This window comes from Balaenoptera acutorostrata, chromosome 4, assembly GCF_949987535.1.
Source record: "Balaenoptera acutorostrata chromosome 4, mBalAcu1.1, whole genome shotgun sequence".
In the NCBI taxonomy this organism is placed as follows: Eukaryota; Metazoa; Chordata; class Mammalia; order Artiodactyla; family Balaenopteridae; genus Balaenoptera; species Balaenoptera acutorostrata.
The window spans coordinates 3,540,044-3,559,901 of NC_080067.1; the positions used below are offsets into that span (position 1 = coordinate 3,540,044).

Sequence of the window (19,858 nt, forward strand, 5' to 3'; positions counted from 1 at the left end):
ATGCTGCACTCCTGTCCACCAGGTGTCAGCAGAGGCAGTTCTAACCGCTTGCTTTGGCCAACAAGACATCTGTTGAGGTTGTTTCTCCTGCTACGTCGGGCGATTCCCTCAAACTACCCATCTGCTTCCTCTTAAGAGTCTTACTTCTCAGAAGCATTCAGAGGTGATGGCCCACCTCTAGAGAAAGGTAGCTAGGAGGAAAGTGTGTTATAAACTTAGCAGGTGGCGAGTCGAGGCTTTCAGAGGTGGCCTCAGAAAACTTTTTCCGGCGGGTTCCTTCTTGACTTTTCTGTCACTGCGTTATGTGGCTAGAAATGGTTCCAAGTTTCGCTCATCGTGACACTAAATTAGATGTAGCAGAGAGTTTTAGATTCACAGGGGGCTTGGGTGTTTGTTTGAAAGCCCACTCTGACCCCAAGAACCCCACTCCTAGCACTGCTGACCTAGTCTTCAAAGGAGAAACAGGATTTTTCTCAGTCTGTGGCCCCAGGCCCTTGCACGTGAGGAGGCAAGAATACCACCAAGTGCCAAGCACATCTGTTCTATTTCATCCATCCATTCTCTTTGAGGTGGACGACCTTACCCACCTGGGGAGGTGACTCTTGACCTCCACCGTGTCATTCTGTTGACAAATGGCAGGGCCCGTGCTCCTTCCAAGCCATGGTGACTTTGCCCAGGAAAGAGAAGGAGAAAGAGAAGGGAAGAAGGAGAGAAGGGGGCAGTGATTTGGCATGGACAGAGGTTAAAAGGAAGAGTAGAAATGAGCCACAGAGTGGGATCGTTGAACTTGAATTAAAATCATTTTACCGAGAACAAAAAAAATCAGCCACAGCAAATTAAGCTCAGTTTCAACCACAGAGCCTGGCTGTGTTCTCTCACTACTAAAGGCAAAACACTTAGAGTGATGGCCGAAAATCTGAAAAGGAAATTATGGCTTTGCCACCCAGAGTTTACTGATGTCTCTGATGTGGGGCTCTAGGCTCCCGCCACGGCCAGCGGAGAGGTTGTCACCCTGCCCCGTGCTCTAACAGGTGATCCTCTGGGACGAACACCTGGGCCATGTCACAGGGCAGAGCTATGACTATTATCCCACATCTTTATTAAGTAACTCACAGTCTTATGTTCCATTTTAATCAGCCCGATCCCTAGTCTAACCGGGCTGGCTTTGTAAATTTTTTTCTCGTACTGCATTTTTGCTACTACACTCCCAAATAGGGTTAGTTTTACCAAGTGGAAAAAGGTGGATCACAATGGTGTATGCTTTGAATACCCCTGGCCTCTGTTCTCTTCTATGTGAGAAGTGCCTAAGTTATTACCATCATCAGAAATTCAACCATTATATATTCACTTCACTGGATACTAGATTTACTCTTAAAATGCAAAGACCTCAGGGAAGGACAACTGGGGCTGCATTTGGAATGCTGTAGAATTGGATGCAAATTCATCTGCGTACCCAACCTTCCTTGCTCCCCGTAACAAATTTAAATGAACTTGAAGGGGAAAAAAATTCACAAAAGGTAAAATTCAGACTGGGAAGAGGAGAATGGCAGAGGAGAGAGGAGCATTTCCACCTCCATCTTATCTTAGGGTCTACGGAGGTGGGCTTCTGTGCTGTCATGTCTTTTAAACCACTTCAGGGCGCCCCTAGTGCCCAGATAACAGCTCCAGTTGCCCACACCTTAGGGATGACTGGGATTGGCCAGGAGATGACCGGGTGTAATAATAGTGACTATAATAATGAAGACCTCTTCCAATACTGTAGGTTGGTGTCCACTTTTACATTTACAAAGCATTCTCAAATTCCCTGGTCCTCGTCATAACCTGAAGGGTGGGAGATTGTGATTTCACTTCACAAGGGCTGCTCAGAGCGTGCAGAGACCCAGCCAAGATGTGCAAGCTGCTGACTTGAGACCCAAAAGCATCCGAATGACTCTCAGCCCAGGGTCTGTCCTCCATACCCTGGGACTGAACTTGTTCTTACCAACAATTCCCAAACATCAGGGACAAAGCTGTGATGGGGGAAAGGGAGAGAAGCAGACACTCCAAGAGGGAGAGAGAGAGCTTCATGACCTCACTGCCCTCCCAGGTGAGGGCAGCCCCTCCAAGCGCACAGCTACTTGCCTGCACCCAGGCAAAGTGGTGGCAAAGCCAAAGTGTGGGCGGGGGGTGGGGGCGAGGACTCCAGCCCCACCCCACAAACCCCCCGCAGTGCCCAGCGTCCCACAGACCTAGTCAAAACAGCGCTTGCCACGTAAACACAACTTCAAGACCCATCCCAAGTGGAGGGTGTAGCTTGGCCCTCAACTCTTGTCTCCACGACCTCTGACATGAGATCTATGTAGGAAGCCCGTGGTGTCCACGTGTGTCGATGCCAAGTGAGACGGTGTTCTGTCCGCCTCTGAGAGTCTATCTGGTATTAGCGGTCTCAGCATGGAGCCCGTAGTAGCCAGAGGCTGGAGCATCTGACCTTGTAAACAGAACCAAGAGAGTTGCCTGTGAACGTGACCCCTGTCCACCCCACACGGCCCCCTCTTGGCTTCCTGGGGCCGCCCGGGAAGCACCTGCTGAAGACGTAACTGATGACCCCAGTATAGCTCACCATTCAGACGCTCTGAGGGCCAGGCAGAAGCAAATGAGGACCACAAACGCCCTCCTCGGAAAAGGTAGATGTAGAGCCGTGAGGGGGATGCATCTTTCATTTTTTAATTGAAGTAGAGTTGATTTACAATGTTGTGTTAACTTCTGCTGTACAGCAACGTGATTCGGTTATACGTATATCTACATTCTTTTTCATATTCTTTTCCATTATAGTGATGCATGTTTCATTTTAATTATGTGCAGACTATATAAGCAATGACTCACTAGGTCTGCGTGGAAAGATTTTCCAAGGGGGGATTTTCACAGTTGTCCCTTCAGTGTTGTGTTTTCTACAGAGAAAAAGAAAACACAAGGGGACAAAAGGGCGTGCGGTCAGGGCCAGGGCCTTTGACAAGGTGGGTGGGGTTCTCTCTAGCCCTAGTCTAATTTTGTGACCTTGAACACTAAGACCGGAAAGTAGCAACGATCCCAGGCCCCCAGGCCGATAGGTCAGCATCCTGAGGAGTCCCCCTCTGCACCAAGGCAGAGTTATCTTCTCAAATCAGGTCACTCCCTGAAGGACCTTCCATGGCTCCCCATTTTCCATGGGACAAAGTCCAAATTCCATAGCAAACCTCCCAAGACCCTGCATAATTTGAGGGCGTTTTCTAGTTTTTCTACACAAGGCTCATTTCTTGAAGAGTAGTCGGTGGGCCTCAGGGGCACAAGGAGGAGAATAAAGCACTAAGTCCTTCGCTGGGGAGAGGCCTATTGCAAAGAAGAGCCTTCGGATACAGGGTCACCTCCACCTAGAAGCCTTCCCAGATTGCCCCAAGTAGAAATGACCTCTCCTTCCCTCGTGGCCCAGTCTGCACTGAAGAGACACTTCAGGTGAAACCTGTCCACACGTTGTACTGTTTTAGCATGTTTCTCTCCCTCTGGCAGATTAGAAGCCCCACGTGGACGGGTCCAACTGTTGTCTTCGGACAAAGCCTGGGGCAGCACCTAAACAGAGTAGGCCCTCAATCAAGGCCTCTAGGCTAACCAGCCACATAAACGGATATCTCGTGTGAAAGGGATGTTCTCCGTGTAGCAGCACTTTCCTAGGGACTACGCTGAAGACCACTCTCCCCTCTGCTGGTGCTGAAATGCTGCAGCTGTGCAAGGACGCTCGGCTCCGAGGGGCCGGGGTGCAGACCCTTACTGGGTCTCACTGGAGGCTCTCCTCTGCCCGGGGGCAGCAGGCCTGTTGTAACGATGACCTGCAGGCTGTGAGTGGCCCCCAGGACGGAGTCGGTGGTGCAGTCAGCGCTGCTCACATCACCCCCCACCTCCTCGCTGCCGGCCCACTCACCCACCCAGAGGGGAAGGCCTGTGCTCGCTTTCCTTTCCCCACAGGTAGCGCACTCCGCTTTCTTTCTTTGTAAGGCGTTTGGACTTTGTTTCCTCCTTTGACGCCGTGACCCCCTCGGTGGCTCCGGAGGAGACCTCCTGTGCTTCCCTCCTCCGCACAGAGCACCGGCTGACACCCGCCCTGTGTCCCGGGCAACCCCGAAGCGGCCCCGGGGTGCCTGTCCACCCAGAGCGTTTAACTGCAGTTTAACACTCGAGCGCTCGTTGCAGGAAAGTAGCACTAAATAATAGGAAATACTAGAGTCCTGTAGGAATAGGAACCGAAATGCACGATTAACGCTATAGGAGTGGGAATAGGGACAGAAATGTACTATTAATGCTATAGGAATATTAACAGTTTAGTAGAGTGTAGTAATACTAAAGTGCTATAGGAATAGGAACGGGAATATTCTGTTAACGCTATAGTAATGGTAACAGTTTAGTACAGTGTAGTAATACTAAAGTGCTATAGGAATAGGAATGGGAATATACTATTAACGCCATAGTAATGGTAACAGTTTAGTAGAGTGTAGTAATACTAAAGTGCTATAGGAATAGGAACGGGAATATTCTATTAACGCTATAGTAATGGTAACAGTTTAGTAGAGTGTAGTAATACTAAAGTGCTATAGGAATAGGAATGGGAATATACTATTAACGCCATAGTAATGGTAACAGTTTAGTAGAGTGTAGTAATACTAAAGTGCTATAGGAATAGGAATGGGAATATACTATTAACGCCATAGTAATGGTAACAGTTTAGTAGAGTGTAGTAATACTAAAGTGCTATAGGAATAGGAATGGGAATATACTATTAACGCCATAGTAATGGTAACAGTTTAGTAGAGTGTAGTAATACTAAAGTGCTACAGGAATAGGAACGGGAATATACTATTAACGCCATAGTAATGGTAACAGTTTAGTAGAGTGTAGTAATACTAAAGTGCTATAGGAATAGGAATGGGAATATACTATTAACACTATAGTAATGGTAACAGTTTAGTATAGTGTACTAATATTAAAGTGCTATAGAAATAAGAATATACTATTAACACCATAGTAATGGTAACAGTTTAGTAGAGTGTAGTAATACTAAAGTGCTATAGGAATAGGAACAGGAATATACTATTAATGCCATAGTAATGGTAACAGTTTACTAGAGTGTACTAATACTAAAGTGCTACAGGAATAGGGACAGGAATATACTATTAATGCCATAGTAATGGTAACAGTTTAGTATAGTGTAGTGATACTAAAGTACTATAGTTAGTACTTTAGTACTTTCCTACAGTAGAAGGAAAACAGTACTAAATAACAAAATCAGTACTAAATTTCGTGGTGGTAACAATATTTTTTAAGCCTTAATGAGATGTTCTTCCTCTTTCTGGATACTTTCTGCTTCACACACAATACTTTCTGCAGTTCCGATGCCTGTTCAATTGAAAATTTGAGAACAAAGGTATTTTTTAAGGGTTGGTGTAGCAAGAACATAACTAGGATAAAAAGGACACAAAACACTCTTGCCACATTTGTATTCATGCTGTGGTTTAATGTCGGTATTGTCAGTCAGGATTCCTCTGGTTGCAAGGGGCAGAAACCTGCCTGGACCCGGCTTCCGCGGACGCGGGCACCGTCTTGCTCAGGAAGTGTTGAGGAGGCCGCGGGGACACAGCTGGGCCTCAGGGAGAGCTGAAAGCAGGGCTCTGAGGCTACAGCATTCTCTTGTCACCCCAGGTTCTCCGTGAATGTCAGGTGCATCCTCTGTCTCACCTTCAGACCGGCTTTGGCCGTGTGGCTAAAAGGCGTGGCGTCAGACAGCTTGAGAGTTTTAGTTTCTGATAAATTCTGCCACCAGAGCCGGAATACGTAACCTACCCCTCTCCCTCCCTCTCTTTCCTCCTCTCTCCAAACATCCCCAAAAAAGCATCATGTTAGCCCCTCCCAGGTCTTGGGCCACTTCGGCCAAAGGTGGGGCACTGTGGTTGGCCCAGCCGGAGCCAAGTTCCTTGTCCACTCCAGAACATTCAGGAACACCATCCCAGGAGGACGAGGCCATGTCCACAGGATGGGAGGGGAGTTAATGGCAGCTCAGGTTCTAAGAACGAGAGGTCTAGACAGTCGGTACTACAGGTGTGAGCCGCACTCTCCCTTTAGGGGGTCTCAGAACCTGATTCTCTCGCTCACAACCCAGCTGCACAGTTGAAGGGGACAGAACAGAGGGCTTGTGGCTGGTGACCCTTGAAATGTTCATCAGTAGCAAGACGCATTTTCCTAGTAATTAATCGTCATCTCTTCTACCAGATGCCAGTTCAGCAATCTCATACCATGCCGTATCAAGTTTCATTCATTTTATTTTATTCACTTATTCAGAGCATATATTTCTTTTTTAATGTTTTTTTTATTTATTTTTGGCTGCGTTGGGTCTTGGTTGCAGTGTGCGGGCTTCTCATTGAGGTGGCTTCTCTTGTTGCAGAGCACGGGCTCTAGGTGCATGGGCTTCAGTCGTTGCGGCATGTGGGCTCAGTAGTTATGGCTCACGGGCTCTAGAGCGCAGGCTCAGTAGTTGTGGCACACAGGCTTAGTTGCTCCGCAGCACGTGGGATCTTCCCGGACCAGGGCTCGAACCCGTGTCCCCTGCATTGGCAGGCGGGTTCTTATCCACTGCGCCACCAGGGAAGCCCCGCATATATTTCTTGAGTGCCTATTTTGTATCGGACACTCTGCTCATGTGGAAGATATAAAAATGACCAAGACATAGTCCCTGCCACAAAGAGGTTACAGTCTAGTGGGAAAGGCAGCCTTGGAAACCTGTGGTGACCACATGTGATGACCAAGGCGTGACCATCAAGGTATGAATTCAGGGCTGCAGGATTTGATGTGGAGACAGAGGGCATGGGCGCATATATAAACCCATATTGTAAACACAATCCACATGCTTCCTCTTCTCCGATCAGTTATTAGCATCAGGATGTTCCCTCCCTCATCCAATGGCTTGTGTTTACCCAGCACTTTCATTCACATCCTCTTGACACCTCAGAATCATCAGCCACGTGAAGCAGGTAAAGCAAGTATTATCTTCCTCATTTTGCACGTGAAGAAATCACGATCCCACAGCGATTACATGACAGCACTGGCCCTCAGACCCATGCCTAGGGCTCCAGTACAAGGCCAGAGCCACCATGCTGCACTATCTACTGCTGGATACAGAGACCCTTCTAGAAAAAGAAACCTCGCCCTGATCTGTCCCCAGCAATACGCACAAGGACTCTGACCCACGTTCAGCAGCCATCTGGTTCATCATCTGTGTGTGTCCTGCAACACTCTGCCCTCCGTCGGTGCCTCTGGTCTCTGACCCCCACCCAGTCTCCATCCCCATCCCCGTATGAGGCCAAGTCTGTCTGCTGCTCTCTGATCTCACTGATACAGTGACGAGGAGAAGGGACTCAGCGCTGACCAAGGAAAAGTCACACGTAAGATGTGAATATGGATTCCATTCTCCAGAGCAGTGTGTCTAAGACTTCAAAGTGTCCATCAGTCATCTGCAGTTGCATCTCGTCCAAGTGCAGACCTGATGGAGCAGGTTGGACGTAGGACCCGAATTTTCTGTTTCTAGCAAAGCTCCCAGTGATCTGAGGCTGCTGGTCCACAGACCACACTTGGAGAAGCAAGGATCTGGATTGAGGACGCTGACACATCTCAGCCGCTCTTGGGAAAAACAACAAGTCACTCGGCTGGTGCTTTCTTAAAAAACTTGAGATGGCAAATAGACATGTGACCTTGAATAAAGTATTATTATAAAGACATGTTTATAGGAGGAACCCTGAGATGAACATTAAAAGGTCTTGTAAACTTATGTGTATCACGCAGCCCACCTCTGCTTCACTTTCCCTGAGTTGAAAGTAACAAGTCACCTCCAGCTAATTAATGCATGTGATGTTGTTTGGAACAGAACCTTATGGAAAATGCAGGTTATAACCCATGGTATTTTTCTTGTCTTTTTCTCTATAGGAGATGTCAGTGAAAAAAAGGGTCCAGAATGATTACTAACCCATGACTCCCAACAGTATGACAGGTATCTGTTTTATTTTCTTTACTTTGTGTGTTTCCATTTTTGTTCCACCCGAAGAGAAATATAGGCTTCCTAAAAGACCAACCTAAGAGTCTTAGCAACAGTTATTTCCCAGCCAGTGAGTGTTATTAAATGCAAATATACCCATACTCTGGTTTCTTTTCAGCTCGTATAAATCTTTCGCCTTTTACTAAAGATTTCTGTGGAGAGGGGGGGAAAAATGCAAATATATCCTGTGACTACATCCCAACAAATGTGCTTCCAGCTTTTTCGGAAGCTATGAGATGCACCATCACCAGAAACATGATGGGAGGAAATGATAATTCACAGTGAAATCCTAGTTTTCAGCCTTCCCAAGGTTACCCTCTCACATCCAATACTTTCACCTGCCACATTCATTCAGATCAGTATAAGAAATGGCTCTGTGTACTCAGTGACCACTGAGTTCAGGCGTCTTCCTGAGGGAATATTCAGCAGCAGAGTCAGAATGGAATATGATGAGAGCACGTAAGCTGACGTGAGCTAGAAAGCAAGGGACGGAGGGGAGACAGAACGCCCCCTGAGGAACAGAAGGTTGCAATAGCACGGATTCTCTGTTCAACGCACAGAGCTGGGGTTACAAACTCACGGGCCCCAGGGGCCAGATAGATAACGCCCGTGCCCAAAACAGCTGGCTGTCAGGAAAAACAAACCAAACAGGAGAACCAGGCAACAAGCAGGGAGGGAACCCAGTGTGTCCAGAGATTTCAAGTTTTCAAGAGAAGCTGGAAGCCAGATTTGGAATGAAATATCCCCATTTCTGTTTGTTTGTTTGTTTGTTTGTTTTGGTTTTTTTTGGCCGCGCTGCACGGCATGCGGGATCTTAGTTCCCTGACTAGGGATCGACCCCGTGCCCCCTGCAGTGAAATCACGGAGTCCTAACCACTGGACTGCCATATTTTGGAATTCCCCAAAATATCCCCATTTCTAAATGCAAGCAATTAACATATAAGAATGTCAAGGATTCATGGGCCGGTCAAAATACATCTTCTGACTAGAATCAACCGTGAGCTCTCAGTTTATAACCACACCTTCCAGCCCAACCCCAAGCCTAGGACTGTCGTTGGGTTACCATGGCAGCAGGGCAGGTACCCATAGACCTCAGCCTTCTGCAAGTTTACAAACCTTACGTAATGACCATAACCTTACATCTCCCAGAATCACTGCCCTGTCTCTCTGCCCATCGATACTCGAGTTCCTGGTGCAGCAAAAAGACAGAGCACCTGAACATACTGGAATGATTCACACCTGTAGAATAGCCTCGGAATCCCATCTCATCTTCCCATCTTATTTCTCAGTAACGGGCACCAAAACACACCCTCCCCCATTTCTGTGTCACTGCCAACTTGCCCATTGTAGCCTGGAAAGCCATGGACGATACGTAAACGAATAGGCGTGGCTGCATCTCAATAAAACTTTATTTACAAAACAGGCAGCAGGCCAGCTTTGGCCCGAGGACTGTAGTTTGCTGACTCTTATTCTAGGAGTCAGGATAGTCTTATTGTTGAGCAGAATCCCCAGGCTGAATCAGCTCATCTCCAGGACAGAGCTAGAAATCCAGGCTCACTCTCAGATGGTTCTGGATTAAGCCAGCTTTCAGCCCATCTGAGGATGCGGGACGCTTTCCCTGCGGGCTGGGCTGGAACCAGCTGCCCCCCCACCCACCCACCCCCACCCCCGTGGAGGACGCTTTAGCCTCCCAGCATTTGCTTTATAGCAAAGAAACTAACAGCAATTCTATTTTCAAAAGAAATCTACTCCACACACGCATATGCTCAGTCTATGTTAATGGGCTCAGCTGAGAAAATCATTGCTTTAGACTCCCTTGTTTGTGGATGAAATAAAACAGTGTCCTTTTCCCTCTGTCTTTTCCTATGGTCTCAAGCTGCATGTTTATTTTAAGAAACCTAAAAGGAGACCATAATAAAGCTGTAAGTCATCAGAACTAAGTGCTTGCTTTAAAAGCATAACTTAAAGGGCAAATATGCATATTTTCTTTTTGAAACACAGACTATGCAAATATGCATATTTTCTTTTTGAAACACATAATGGGTACTATTACTGTTATGCAATACAGGAAATCAATTAACCTTTATGAAAAGAAAACCAATTTTTAAATGAACAGGAGTAAGAACATTGGATGTGTTTTGCCAAAACCGAGCAGACAAGCATTTTCAGATAAAAAAACACCTTCAGCCACTTATGAAATTTCTGTATTTTGCATTAACTCAAATGGAGAATGGTTTATTTTCTGGGACTATTTAATGTCCACTGCAGTGGAGTCAAGTCCTGCTAAAATGTTCTCGTTGCTCTACCTTAACCTAATTTGACATTAGGATTGTATGAAATCACTCACCGAAAATACTGATTCTTAGAGGAAGGGAAGGAAGTGCCTTGATACCATATTTTATTGGTCTGGGATTAAGCACGGCTTCCTAGGGAATCTTTGGGGGACTCTGCTAACATTTATGTCATTATAATGAGCTCCACTTTGCATAAAATCATGATTCGCCGCATAGGGGAGTTTGTTCTAAGATATGAATACCTAAAATTTTAAATACCCAGGTGAGAGGCTTTTAGCCTTGACTGAAAAGGGAACTAAGAACTCGGACCCCTCTAAAGGTGCCTAAAGAGGCAGAAACAGGGCTCTATTACATTGGCCCTGACCTGGTTCTAGGGAGTTAGCATGTGACATAAAGTCACCCCTGTGATGAACCTGCCATGTGAGTAACATTAGACCTCACTCAGCAGTGTGACCTGCGCCTCTTCTTTGTGACCTGCTTGTTCATCTAACTTCCCGGCTGCGACCTTTGCCTTCTCCTTTTTCTCGCTCAAGGCATTATATTCAGTGTGTCCCAGGGGCCAGGGGAGGAGTGTCTACAGGATGGGAAGGACCGGAGCGTTCCGTAGGTGTCCCAGTGTTTTCACTGTGTGATCCTCAGGTTGTTTGCGTGCTTGTTTTGTGTGTGTGTTTGTTTCTTCATTTTTTTTAATGGCGGTATAGTTCCTTTACAATATTGTGTTAGTTTCTGCTGTACAATGAAGCGAATCAACTGTATGTATAAATATATCCCCTCCCTCTTGGATCTTCCTCCCCTCCCCTCCCCCCGGCCCACCCATCTAGGTCACCACAGAGCACCAAGCTGATCTCCCTGTGCTCTACAGCAGGTTCCCACTAGCTTTCTGTTTTACAAATGGTAGTGTACATATGTCAATCCTAACCTCCCAATTCATCCCACCACCCCCGGTGCTCCCTGTGTCCACACGTCCATTTTCTACATCTGCGTCTCTATTCCTGCCCTGCAAATTGGTTCATCTGTACCATTTTTCTAGATTCCACATATATGTGTTAATACGATATTTGTTTTTCTCTTTCTGACTTACTTCACCCTGTATGACAGGCTCTAGGTCCATCCACGTCTCTACAAATGACCCATTTTCATTCCTTTTTTCAAAAAGGAAAAAAAGCAAATTTGTCGTTGGTGGTAGGAGGTCATGACGGGGAGGGTTCTTTACCCTTCCCAACATCTTGTACAGGTGGGAGGTTGGAGGCCACAGAAAAGGCAGTAAATGGGGGCCCATGCCCCACTCTGAACAATATAGAAGAATCTGATTTAGATGCTTTGTATCAAAGCCCCTTGTCCTGATTTGTTAAGCATGATGAAATTTACATTTCTCACTAGCCTGAGGTTGAAATTGTTTTGCATGTTGATTGGCCACTTGTATTTTTTTTCTTCATCCGTAACTTACTTGCTTGTTCATATATAGTGTCCAGTTGCCCGTTGTGGGTTTTATATTTTTCTCATTATTTGTAGAAGCAATTTATTACGTATTCAAGATAATAACAAAGCAAGCCACCTAATGTCTCTAGAGGTTGACTTCCTTGTCAGTTAAAGGAGGAAGTGAGAAATTCTCCCTCCACTCTGAAGATTAGGTCGCACCTCAGATTTGAACATTTGTAAATCACATTTTCATAAAGTCGGGCATGGGTACATTGAAGGTTGGGTGTAGAGAAAAAGGGCACCCTGGAGAAAGGTTTTTTGTGTGTTTTGGGACTATCCTAATGTATAGGTTTTTCAGAGTCAATCAAATCATCTAAGTTGGGGAAGCTCAGTGTTTTATTGTAAAGCCCATGTCATTTCCAAAGGTGGCCCTCCTAGTGTTCCTGAGGCTTTTCGACCCCTCCTTATGACCACTTCCTTCCTTCCTTCAGAGATAGAACCACAGCTGTGCTCTTGTTCCACAACCTATGGAGAATATCTCTTCATGAGGCCAGAGGTTGCTCACAGCCAGATAATGACGCCACTCAAAGATAATGAATGTTAACGGCTTGCGTGCTGTTAGCTTTTCCCATCAATAAATGCTCTTCTAACATGGGATTCTGTTCACAGCTACTTAGTGACCCATCAAACCCGTGTTAGGCTTTTAATATACTATTATCATAAATAATGTTATAATGAACCACAGTGTACATAATGTGACACCTCTCTGATTATTTCCTCAGGATAAATTCTAAGAAGTAAAAAAAAAAAAAAATGCTGGGTCAAAGGGACTGAACATCTTTCAAAACCTTTTCTGTTGCCAAATCGTAACCAGGTTACTGGACCAATCAGCACGGCAGTGTCCATTTAATCACATATCCTCTAACTTTGGAGTTTTGTGGTAGTTTAATTTTGAGAAAGGCAATTAATTAGGCAAAGTTTTATCACAGTTTTTATCAAAGTTTTTCAAAACTTTACATTTTTCTTATTGATAATAGATTTGACTACATACACACACACACACAGTTGGCCACTTAAATGTCTTCTTTGTAACTTACCTGTGCAATGAACTTTTCTACTGTACTATTAGTCTTTTTCTTATGATTCATATATTAAGGATTTAATTCACTGTCTATCATAAATGTTACAAACTTTTTCCCATTTTAGTATACGTCTCTCCTTTTTGTTTATAGCAATATTTGACCTTTTTAAAAATTTTTCTTCTCTTGAAGTAATTCCATACTAACAGAAAGGTTGCAAGATGAGTTCAAAGAATACCCAAAGTCCTCAAATGTTGACCTTTTATCACGTTTGCTTAATTCTTTTCCCTCTCTCTTTCTATCTCTACGTATATAATTTTTATTTGGTACCATTTACAGATAAGCTTGTGAACATGATGCTATGGCATTCTTGACATACAGAAATTGTTTAGTTTAGATATAGTGAGCTCTCTGGAGATGTCATTTTAGGATTCCTGTCTTTGTTTTCCAGCTGAGAATGGGGCTCAGTGGGTCCTTGGGATGAGTTAACACTTCTGTGCCAACACGTAGTTCTTTTCACTTAGACACAGGGACGACTGCTTAAGAGGGAAGGTTGTCTCAGCAAACACCCTTTCTGCACCAACGACAGACACCCCCATGGTACCCGTGCCCTAGCCTGCGGGGACAGGGAGGGGCAACACGACAGTGCTGGCTGGTTCCTTCCCTCCTGCCAAAGTCAGGACAGCCACGCCCAGGTCTGTGTACTGGTCACCCGGCAAGGGACGTAACACAGAAGCCAGACGTGGCTCTGCTCCCTTTCCCCACGTTGCTCCAGAAACCAGGAGCTTGGATCGTTGATTTATATACTCCTGGCATAATGAACTCTGAAAAGGCATCTGGAGGCTTATTTCACTTTTTTCCGAATTCCTGTTTCCCCAGTTGTGGCCAAAAATAAAATGTGGCCTTGGATGCCATAGAGCCAGCTACGCACATTACAGTGTGGCCACGCATAGTTTCGGAGAAAGAAAAATACCGACTTGCCCAGAGAGCTAGCTCTACTGTTGGTGGAGCCAATCGCAGAAGGGAACTTGGCTTTTATATTTCTTGGATAGCTAACCACCTGAAGCAATGGGGGCCTCTTTGCTCCCTCCTCTGCTTGGTGCTACTTCTCAAAGTAACCAAAAATCTCACTGCAAGGCAGCGAGAAAGGAAAGGCCAGGCTTCCCCCAAATGCCTTGAGGGCGAAAGGAAGGCTTCCGCAGACAAATCGCACAGAGGACCTTTAAATTCCTCCCTAGACGTCTCTCCCCATCACTCCTGAGGTAACTGCAGAAACCCCAGGTCCCCTCCTGGTTCTGGGGGCTGCAGACCCTGCCCACTCCCGTCAGTAGCCCCGCCCTCTGCCGCTCCCTCCTCCCACCCCGTCTCCACCTGCTCATTCCCCTTGGAGGTGGTGGCCCGTCGCTCCACCTCTCCCGTCTGCATCCCCCTGTAAGGCTCTGCTCAGCAAAATAAACAGATCTTCCTTGCCAAGGAACTCACCTTAGAAAGCAAAGGAAGGGAGAACCATAATTGCTTATCATTGTACATTTTCCCCCATCGCACACAAATTAGAAGAGTGAGAAAGTCCCTGAACGGGGTCCGGTCTGGGGAAGAGAGGAGACCAGCATCTCAGTTCAAGATTTCCTCCAGTGTCCACCATACAGGGGAAAATCAAGAAAACCACACACACACAAAAAAAGAGAATTTCTGTGCAGCTAACACATCACCCTTTTCTTCAACACAAAAGCAAATACGGAAGGAACAGTGATACTTTCTACAATACGAATGGGTAAAGGATGCCAGACCTGGCAACATCATCTACCTAAGGAAGAGCTGGCCTTCTGGACTCTGTCTCTGTCCCTCTCCCATCCCTCACCTCGTTAACCTCCTGAACTTCTCCTGGGAGAGAAACTTCCTACTGAAAAACATGGGGCTTTCGCAAAAAGACCAAATTCATGATATCTCACCAAGTTCAGCCAGACTCGTGAAAATCTTCCCTCAAAACTCCTGGGGACGCGAAGACATTTGCTTCCAGACCAACTTCACTTTCCAAATTTGAGCTGCAGACAGGGGGTCAGGAAGGTGACATGTCAAAAAAAAAAAAACAGCAGGGCTTTTGGGACTTCCCTGGTGGCGCAGTGGTTAAGAATCCGCCTGCCAATGCAGGGGACACGGGTTCGAGCCCTGGTCCGGAAAGATCCCACATGCCACAGAGCAACTAAGCCCGTGCACCACAACTACTGAGCCTGCGCTCTAGAGCCCGCAAGTCACAGCCACTGAGCCCGCGTGCCACAACTACTGAAGCCTGCGTGCCTAGGGCCCGTGCTGTGCAACAAGAGAAGCCACCGCAATGAGAAGCCCACAAACCGCAACGAGGAGTAGCCCCGCTCGCCGCAACTAGAGAAAGCCCGAGCACAGCAACGAAGACCCAATGCAGCCGTAAATTAATTAATTAGCTAATTAATTTTTTTTTAAGTTTGAAAAGAAAAACAGGGCTTTATAGAGTGAAAGGTGGGAACACGAGAGTGAAGAAAAAAAATTGTCATACAGAGTGAAGTAAATCCGAAAGAGAAAAACAAGTATCGTATATTAATGCATATATGTGGAATCTGGAAAAATGGTGCAGATGAACCGGTTTGCAGGGCAGAAATAGAGACACGGATGTAGAGAACAAACGTATGGACACCAAGGGGGGAAAGCGGGGCTGGGGGGGATGAATGGGGAGATTGGGATTGACGTGTATACACTAATATGTATAAAATAGAGAACTAATAAGAACCTGCTGTATAAAATAAAGAAAGAAAAGAAATGTATTTCCCTATCAACAACCCCTGTATCCCCCCAGGAGCCACCCTTTACAATATTTGGCCTCTCCTGGACCCCTACCGGGGGCCCCACCCCCTGCCCCGCCCCACCCCCATTGTCACCATCATCACTACTGTCACCACCACCAGCATCACCCCTCAGTATCCACCATCTCCACTCTTTCGAGCCCCCTGTAACCAAGAATTGCCCGCACCTCTCTATTCAGCTTCTGCTGACAGTTACAAATATCAACCCTAACCTGACAGGTTCTGTTATGTCAGGACCGATCTTCCTCTCTATTCACCCAAGGTCCTTCAAAAGAACTGAAAGTCATTTTTCCCAACAGGAATTTAGTCCCCGATGAACACGTGATGTTATTTCGTTTGCAATGAGCCAAGAGGTACTTCTCTGGGCCACCTCCACCAGTCCCCAACCCGCAACTGACAGCCCCGGGCTCGTGTTTTACCTCCCTTGGCTTTTCTTTTACGTCTTGGCCATCGGGACATTCTCGCTCTGGAATTTTCTGTGCTGTAGAAGGGAAACTAGTGTGGACGTCCAGCTCCCCAGCCTGTAGGATGCCGGTGCATCCCGTCATGATGCTGCTGCTGAGCTGAGAGTCCTTTTCTCCAACCCTCACACTTCACACATCAGGAGGCAAAGGCGAGCACGGTGAAGTGACCTGCCCACGGTCACCAAGGCGGACAGTTGAGTGTTTGGCCACTGTTCCCAAAGCATGGGAAACTGTGGGTTAACTGACTTTAAATAGTGATCAGGTCTCATTTTCTTTTTCTTTTCAATTTTATTTCTATTACATTCCCATCACCATTGCTTGCTCTTTTTGGGGGGGCCGTGCCACGTGGCATGTGGGATCTTAGTTCCCCGAACAGGGATGGAACCCGAGTCCCCTGCAGTGGAAGCACGGAGTCTTAACCATTTGACCACCAGGGAAGTCCCACCATTGCTTTCTAAGTATCTCTTTAAGATGCTGCTATACAGAGTCACTTTAAAAGACATTTTTCTCACCATACAACCTTCCAGAGGTCCAATCTTACAGAACTTTTGATTGCCCACCATTTTCTTTTTGGTATTAAAGATGACATGGGAGGAACAAAAAAATAAGCTAACAGTGGGGTTTACATTACATTACTGAGGACTCATGTTCTTAACTGAAGCTCTTAGTCTTTTTTGCTAAGGAGTGTGTATATAACGAACCTCCAAGGAAGCTGGATTCAGCAGGCTTCCCTCAGTCTGCAACGAAGCTGGATTCAGCAGGCTTCCTTTTCTGGGGAGGACCTACCCTTGTTCTGCTCCGATTTGCCTGCACGTTCCAGTCACCCTGGGAGCTTTGTAAAATCCCAGGGCCCATGACACCCCAGACCAGCTAACTCAGAATCTCTAGGTGTGGACCCAAGACGCAGTATTCTTTTAAAACTGTCCAGGTGCTTCTGAAGCGTAAGCCAGTCTGAGAACCACCATCCGGACACAGTGGTTCTCAGCCCAGGCTGCCCGGTCCGGGTCCCCTCGGGAGCTATTTCAGAATACCAGTGCCTGCGCCCCACCCGAGAGATTCCAGCTGAGCTGGTCTAGAGTGGAGCCTCTGGCGTCTTTGTTTTTTTTTTAACTCCTCAAGTGATTCTAATGTGCATCCGAGTGTTGAGAAAAGAGCCGCTGTTCTCAGACTGGGTGGTGGGGTATCAGAATCACTGAAAATTTTGGTTACAAAAAAAGGCAAAACCAGCTCTATTCTACGGTATTACCGAATGACAAGGACCTGGGCTTCTGGGTTCCTTACTAGCTCTCCAGGTGACTCTGATACACACAGAAGCTTAAAAACCACTGATCCAGTGGTGTTTTGTTTTGTTTTGCTTCATATTGGATGTGTTTAAGCAAATGTTTGTTTTCTAACATTCGTTCTAACATTTATAACATTCTGGCATTTCCTCTGGGTACCTACAAAAGACGTCTAAAATATCCCCCGTTAATCTAGGGTGAACCAGGACAAACTGAGAGGTAATTCATGATGCTTTGCTCTGGTGGATCACCTGGCGTGCCTTGTCACTTTCACCCAGGAATGACAAGCCCACTGCGCCTGCAGTCCACATCTGGCTGGTGGACCGCGGCATCTCATTTACCTCAAAGGCCCATCAGGGTAGGAGCCCCTCCAAATCACATGGTCGTAAAGTCCTTCAGGGATGCGCTCCACCGGCAGCATTGTTCACTGCAGGAATGCAGCTGCCATGAGGAAACTTATTTCTCTGTCCTGCAAATTCTTGCAAATGATCGAGTTAGACACTGAGCTCAGAAGGCCACCCCATGCTTCTTTAGTGAGTAGTCTGAGCTGTATGGAGCTTTTGGTTATGGGAGGAGTTCCCCCCCCCCCACCCCCCAGAGGGTTTTTTTAACATATAAATTAAATGACTACCATTTTAAGCCTCAAGAGAATGTAGCTGTCTGGGGAACAGCCCCGTGGTGTTATGGTTCTCAGTCTGGACTGCACGTTTGATTCACTCAGGGAGCTTTTAAAACTCCCCATGCTGAAAATGCTGAACTTTTCTTAAAGGATGTGGTGAGGATGGAGGATGGATGTAAATCCTCTAATACAGGGTAGGGCCCACTGAGACTCAGCCTGGAAGAGCCATCCTCAGGCAGTACCTGGCACAGGTAGGCACTTGACATTAGTGACTGTCAATTTAATGGTGAGAAATGGCCCATAGAATTACTGCGCTACAATGGAAGAAAACAAATGTAAGTGAATGTTTGTAGGTTTTCAAAGGTTTGTTGTGCAGGTAAGCTTACATTTTCCCTGCTTTGCTTTGCTCACTCCCATAATTCCTGCCTTCTCTTTAGGGTCCCATTCAAATTCCGCCTCCTATTTAGGATTTCTTAAAAGAACTTTCTGTACCACCTAAGGCCTTTTCTTTTTCTAAAAAGTGAGAGCCAAGAAATACCTTTGTTATTCTTTATTATTATTATTATTATTATTATTATTATTATTTTAAAGGAGGTATTTTTTAAATTTATTTATTTTTATTATTTATTTTTGGCTGTGTTGGGTCTTCATTGCTGCGCGCGGGCTTTCTCTAGTTGCAGCGAGCAGGGGCTACTCTTCGTTGCTGTATGCGGGCTTCTCATTGCAGTAGATTCTCTTGTTGTGGAGCACGGGCTCTAGGTGTGCAGGCTTCAGTAGTTGTGGCACGTGGGCTCAGTAGTTGTGGCTCACGGGCTCTAGGGCACAGGCTCACTAGCTGTGGCGCACGGACTTAGTTGCTCCGTGGCATGTGGGATCTTCCCGGACCAGGGCTCGAACCCATGTCCCCTGCATTGGCAGGCGGATTCTTAACCACTGCACCACCAGGGAAGTCGTATTCTTTATTATTTCATGGAAAGATATTTTTAATGAAGGAGCCATCTAAACATAACATTTGAAGCAAACAATTCATGCAAAAGGAAGTAGATAATTTTTTAATACAGTCTCTTCCTTTCTGCAGTCCCTAATAAAATAAGCATCTTAAAACACTGGCTGGCATTATTAATACTTCATCTTCCATGGGCCTAAGTTCCTATACCAGCCGAGGCAAAGGGCCCATAGCACACAGCATCTTTCTGGATGCCCACACTCCCCAGGAGGAAGGATGGAGCAGGATGTAATCACAGGAGGGGGAGGTGATAGCAGAAAATGGGAGGGGGACCCACATCCCCCTGCAGCTGCCAATAAAAAAGAGTTTAAAAAAAAAAAGCACTGGTTTCCCATCCTTCGATCCCATTCTACCTGTACAGTGTCAAATTGTGATTCCCATTTTTCTGCCAGGACCCTCTTGTTAACCCTTAACCTCCCACCTCCCTTAAACCCTGTACTTTTAAACATTTTACCTGCCAAATTGCATTTTTCGGGTAATAGAATTCATTGCCTGTTTTTAGTCATCAAAAACATATATAATCTGATATTTTCAACGTGCAGGATGAAATGACCAATGTTCCCATATGCCACAGATATATAGAAAAAATGTGTTTATTTTTCAAACACCAGAAGGCATAAGATTTTTCATGAAAGTAGCACAGGCTGCCTCCTATGGTTGTATAATTTCCCTTGGGCCTTTTCAAACTTTTTAAATTGTTCCTAGTTCGCCCAATACTACTTTTATGAACCTCAAGTTAAGGGCCATTTGAATGAGAAAACTCTGAATATTCTGTAC

The 19,858-nt window shown here is 46.0% G+C and overlaps 1 protein-coding gene and 1 non-coding gene across 17 annotated transcripts in view; both read left to right on the plus strand.

Annotated features, from left to right (window-relative positions):
* THRB (thyroid hormone receptor beta) overlaps positions 1-19,858 on the plus strand; it is a 386,038-nt gene that overhangs the window by 272,117 nt on the left and 94,063 nt on the right. For all 16 annotated transcript variants that reach the window (XM_057545136.1, XM_007173862.2, XM_007173859.3 and 13 more), the window contains one exon: positions 7,978-8,041. In XM_057545136.1, the coding sequence (XP_057401119.1) occupies positions 8,020-8,041 (22 nt within the window). In that variant the 5' untranslated portion in view covers positions 7,978-8,019. The remainder of the gene's footprint in view (positions 1-7,977; positions 8,042-19,858) is intronic.
* On the plus strand, positions 8,185-8,296 carry LOC114236707 (U5 spliceosomal RNA). The gene has a single exon (XR_003622570.1). It is a non-coding gene; the product is annotated as a U5 spliceosomal RNA (small nuclear RNA).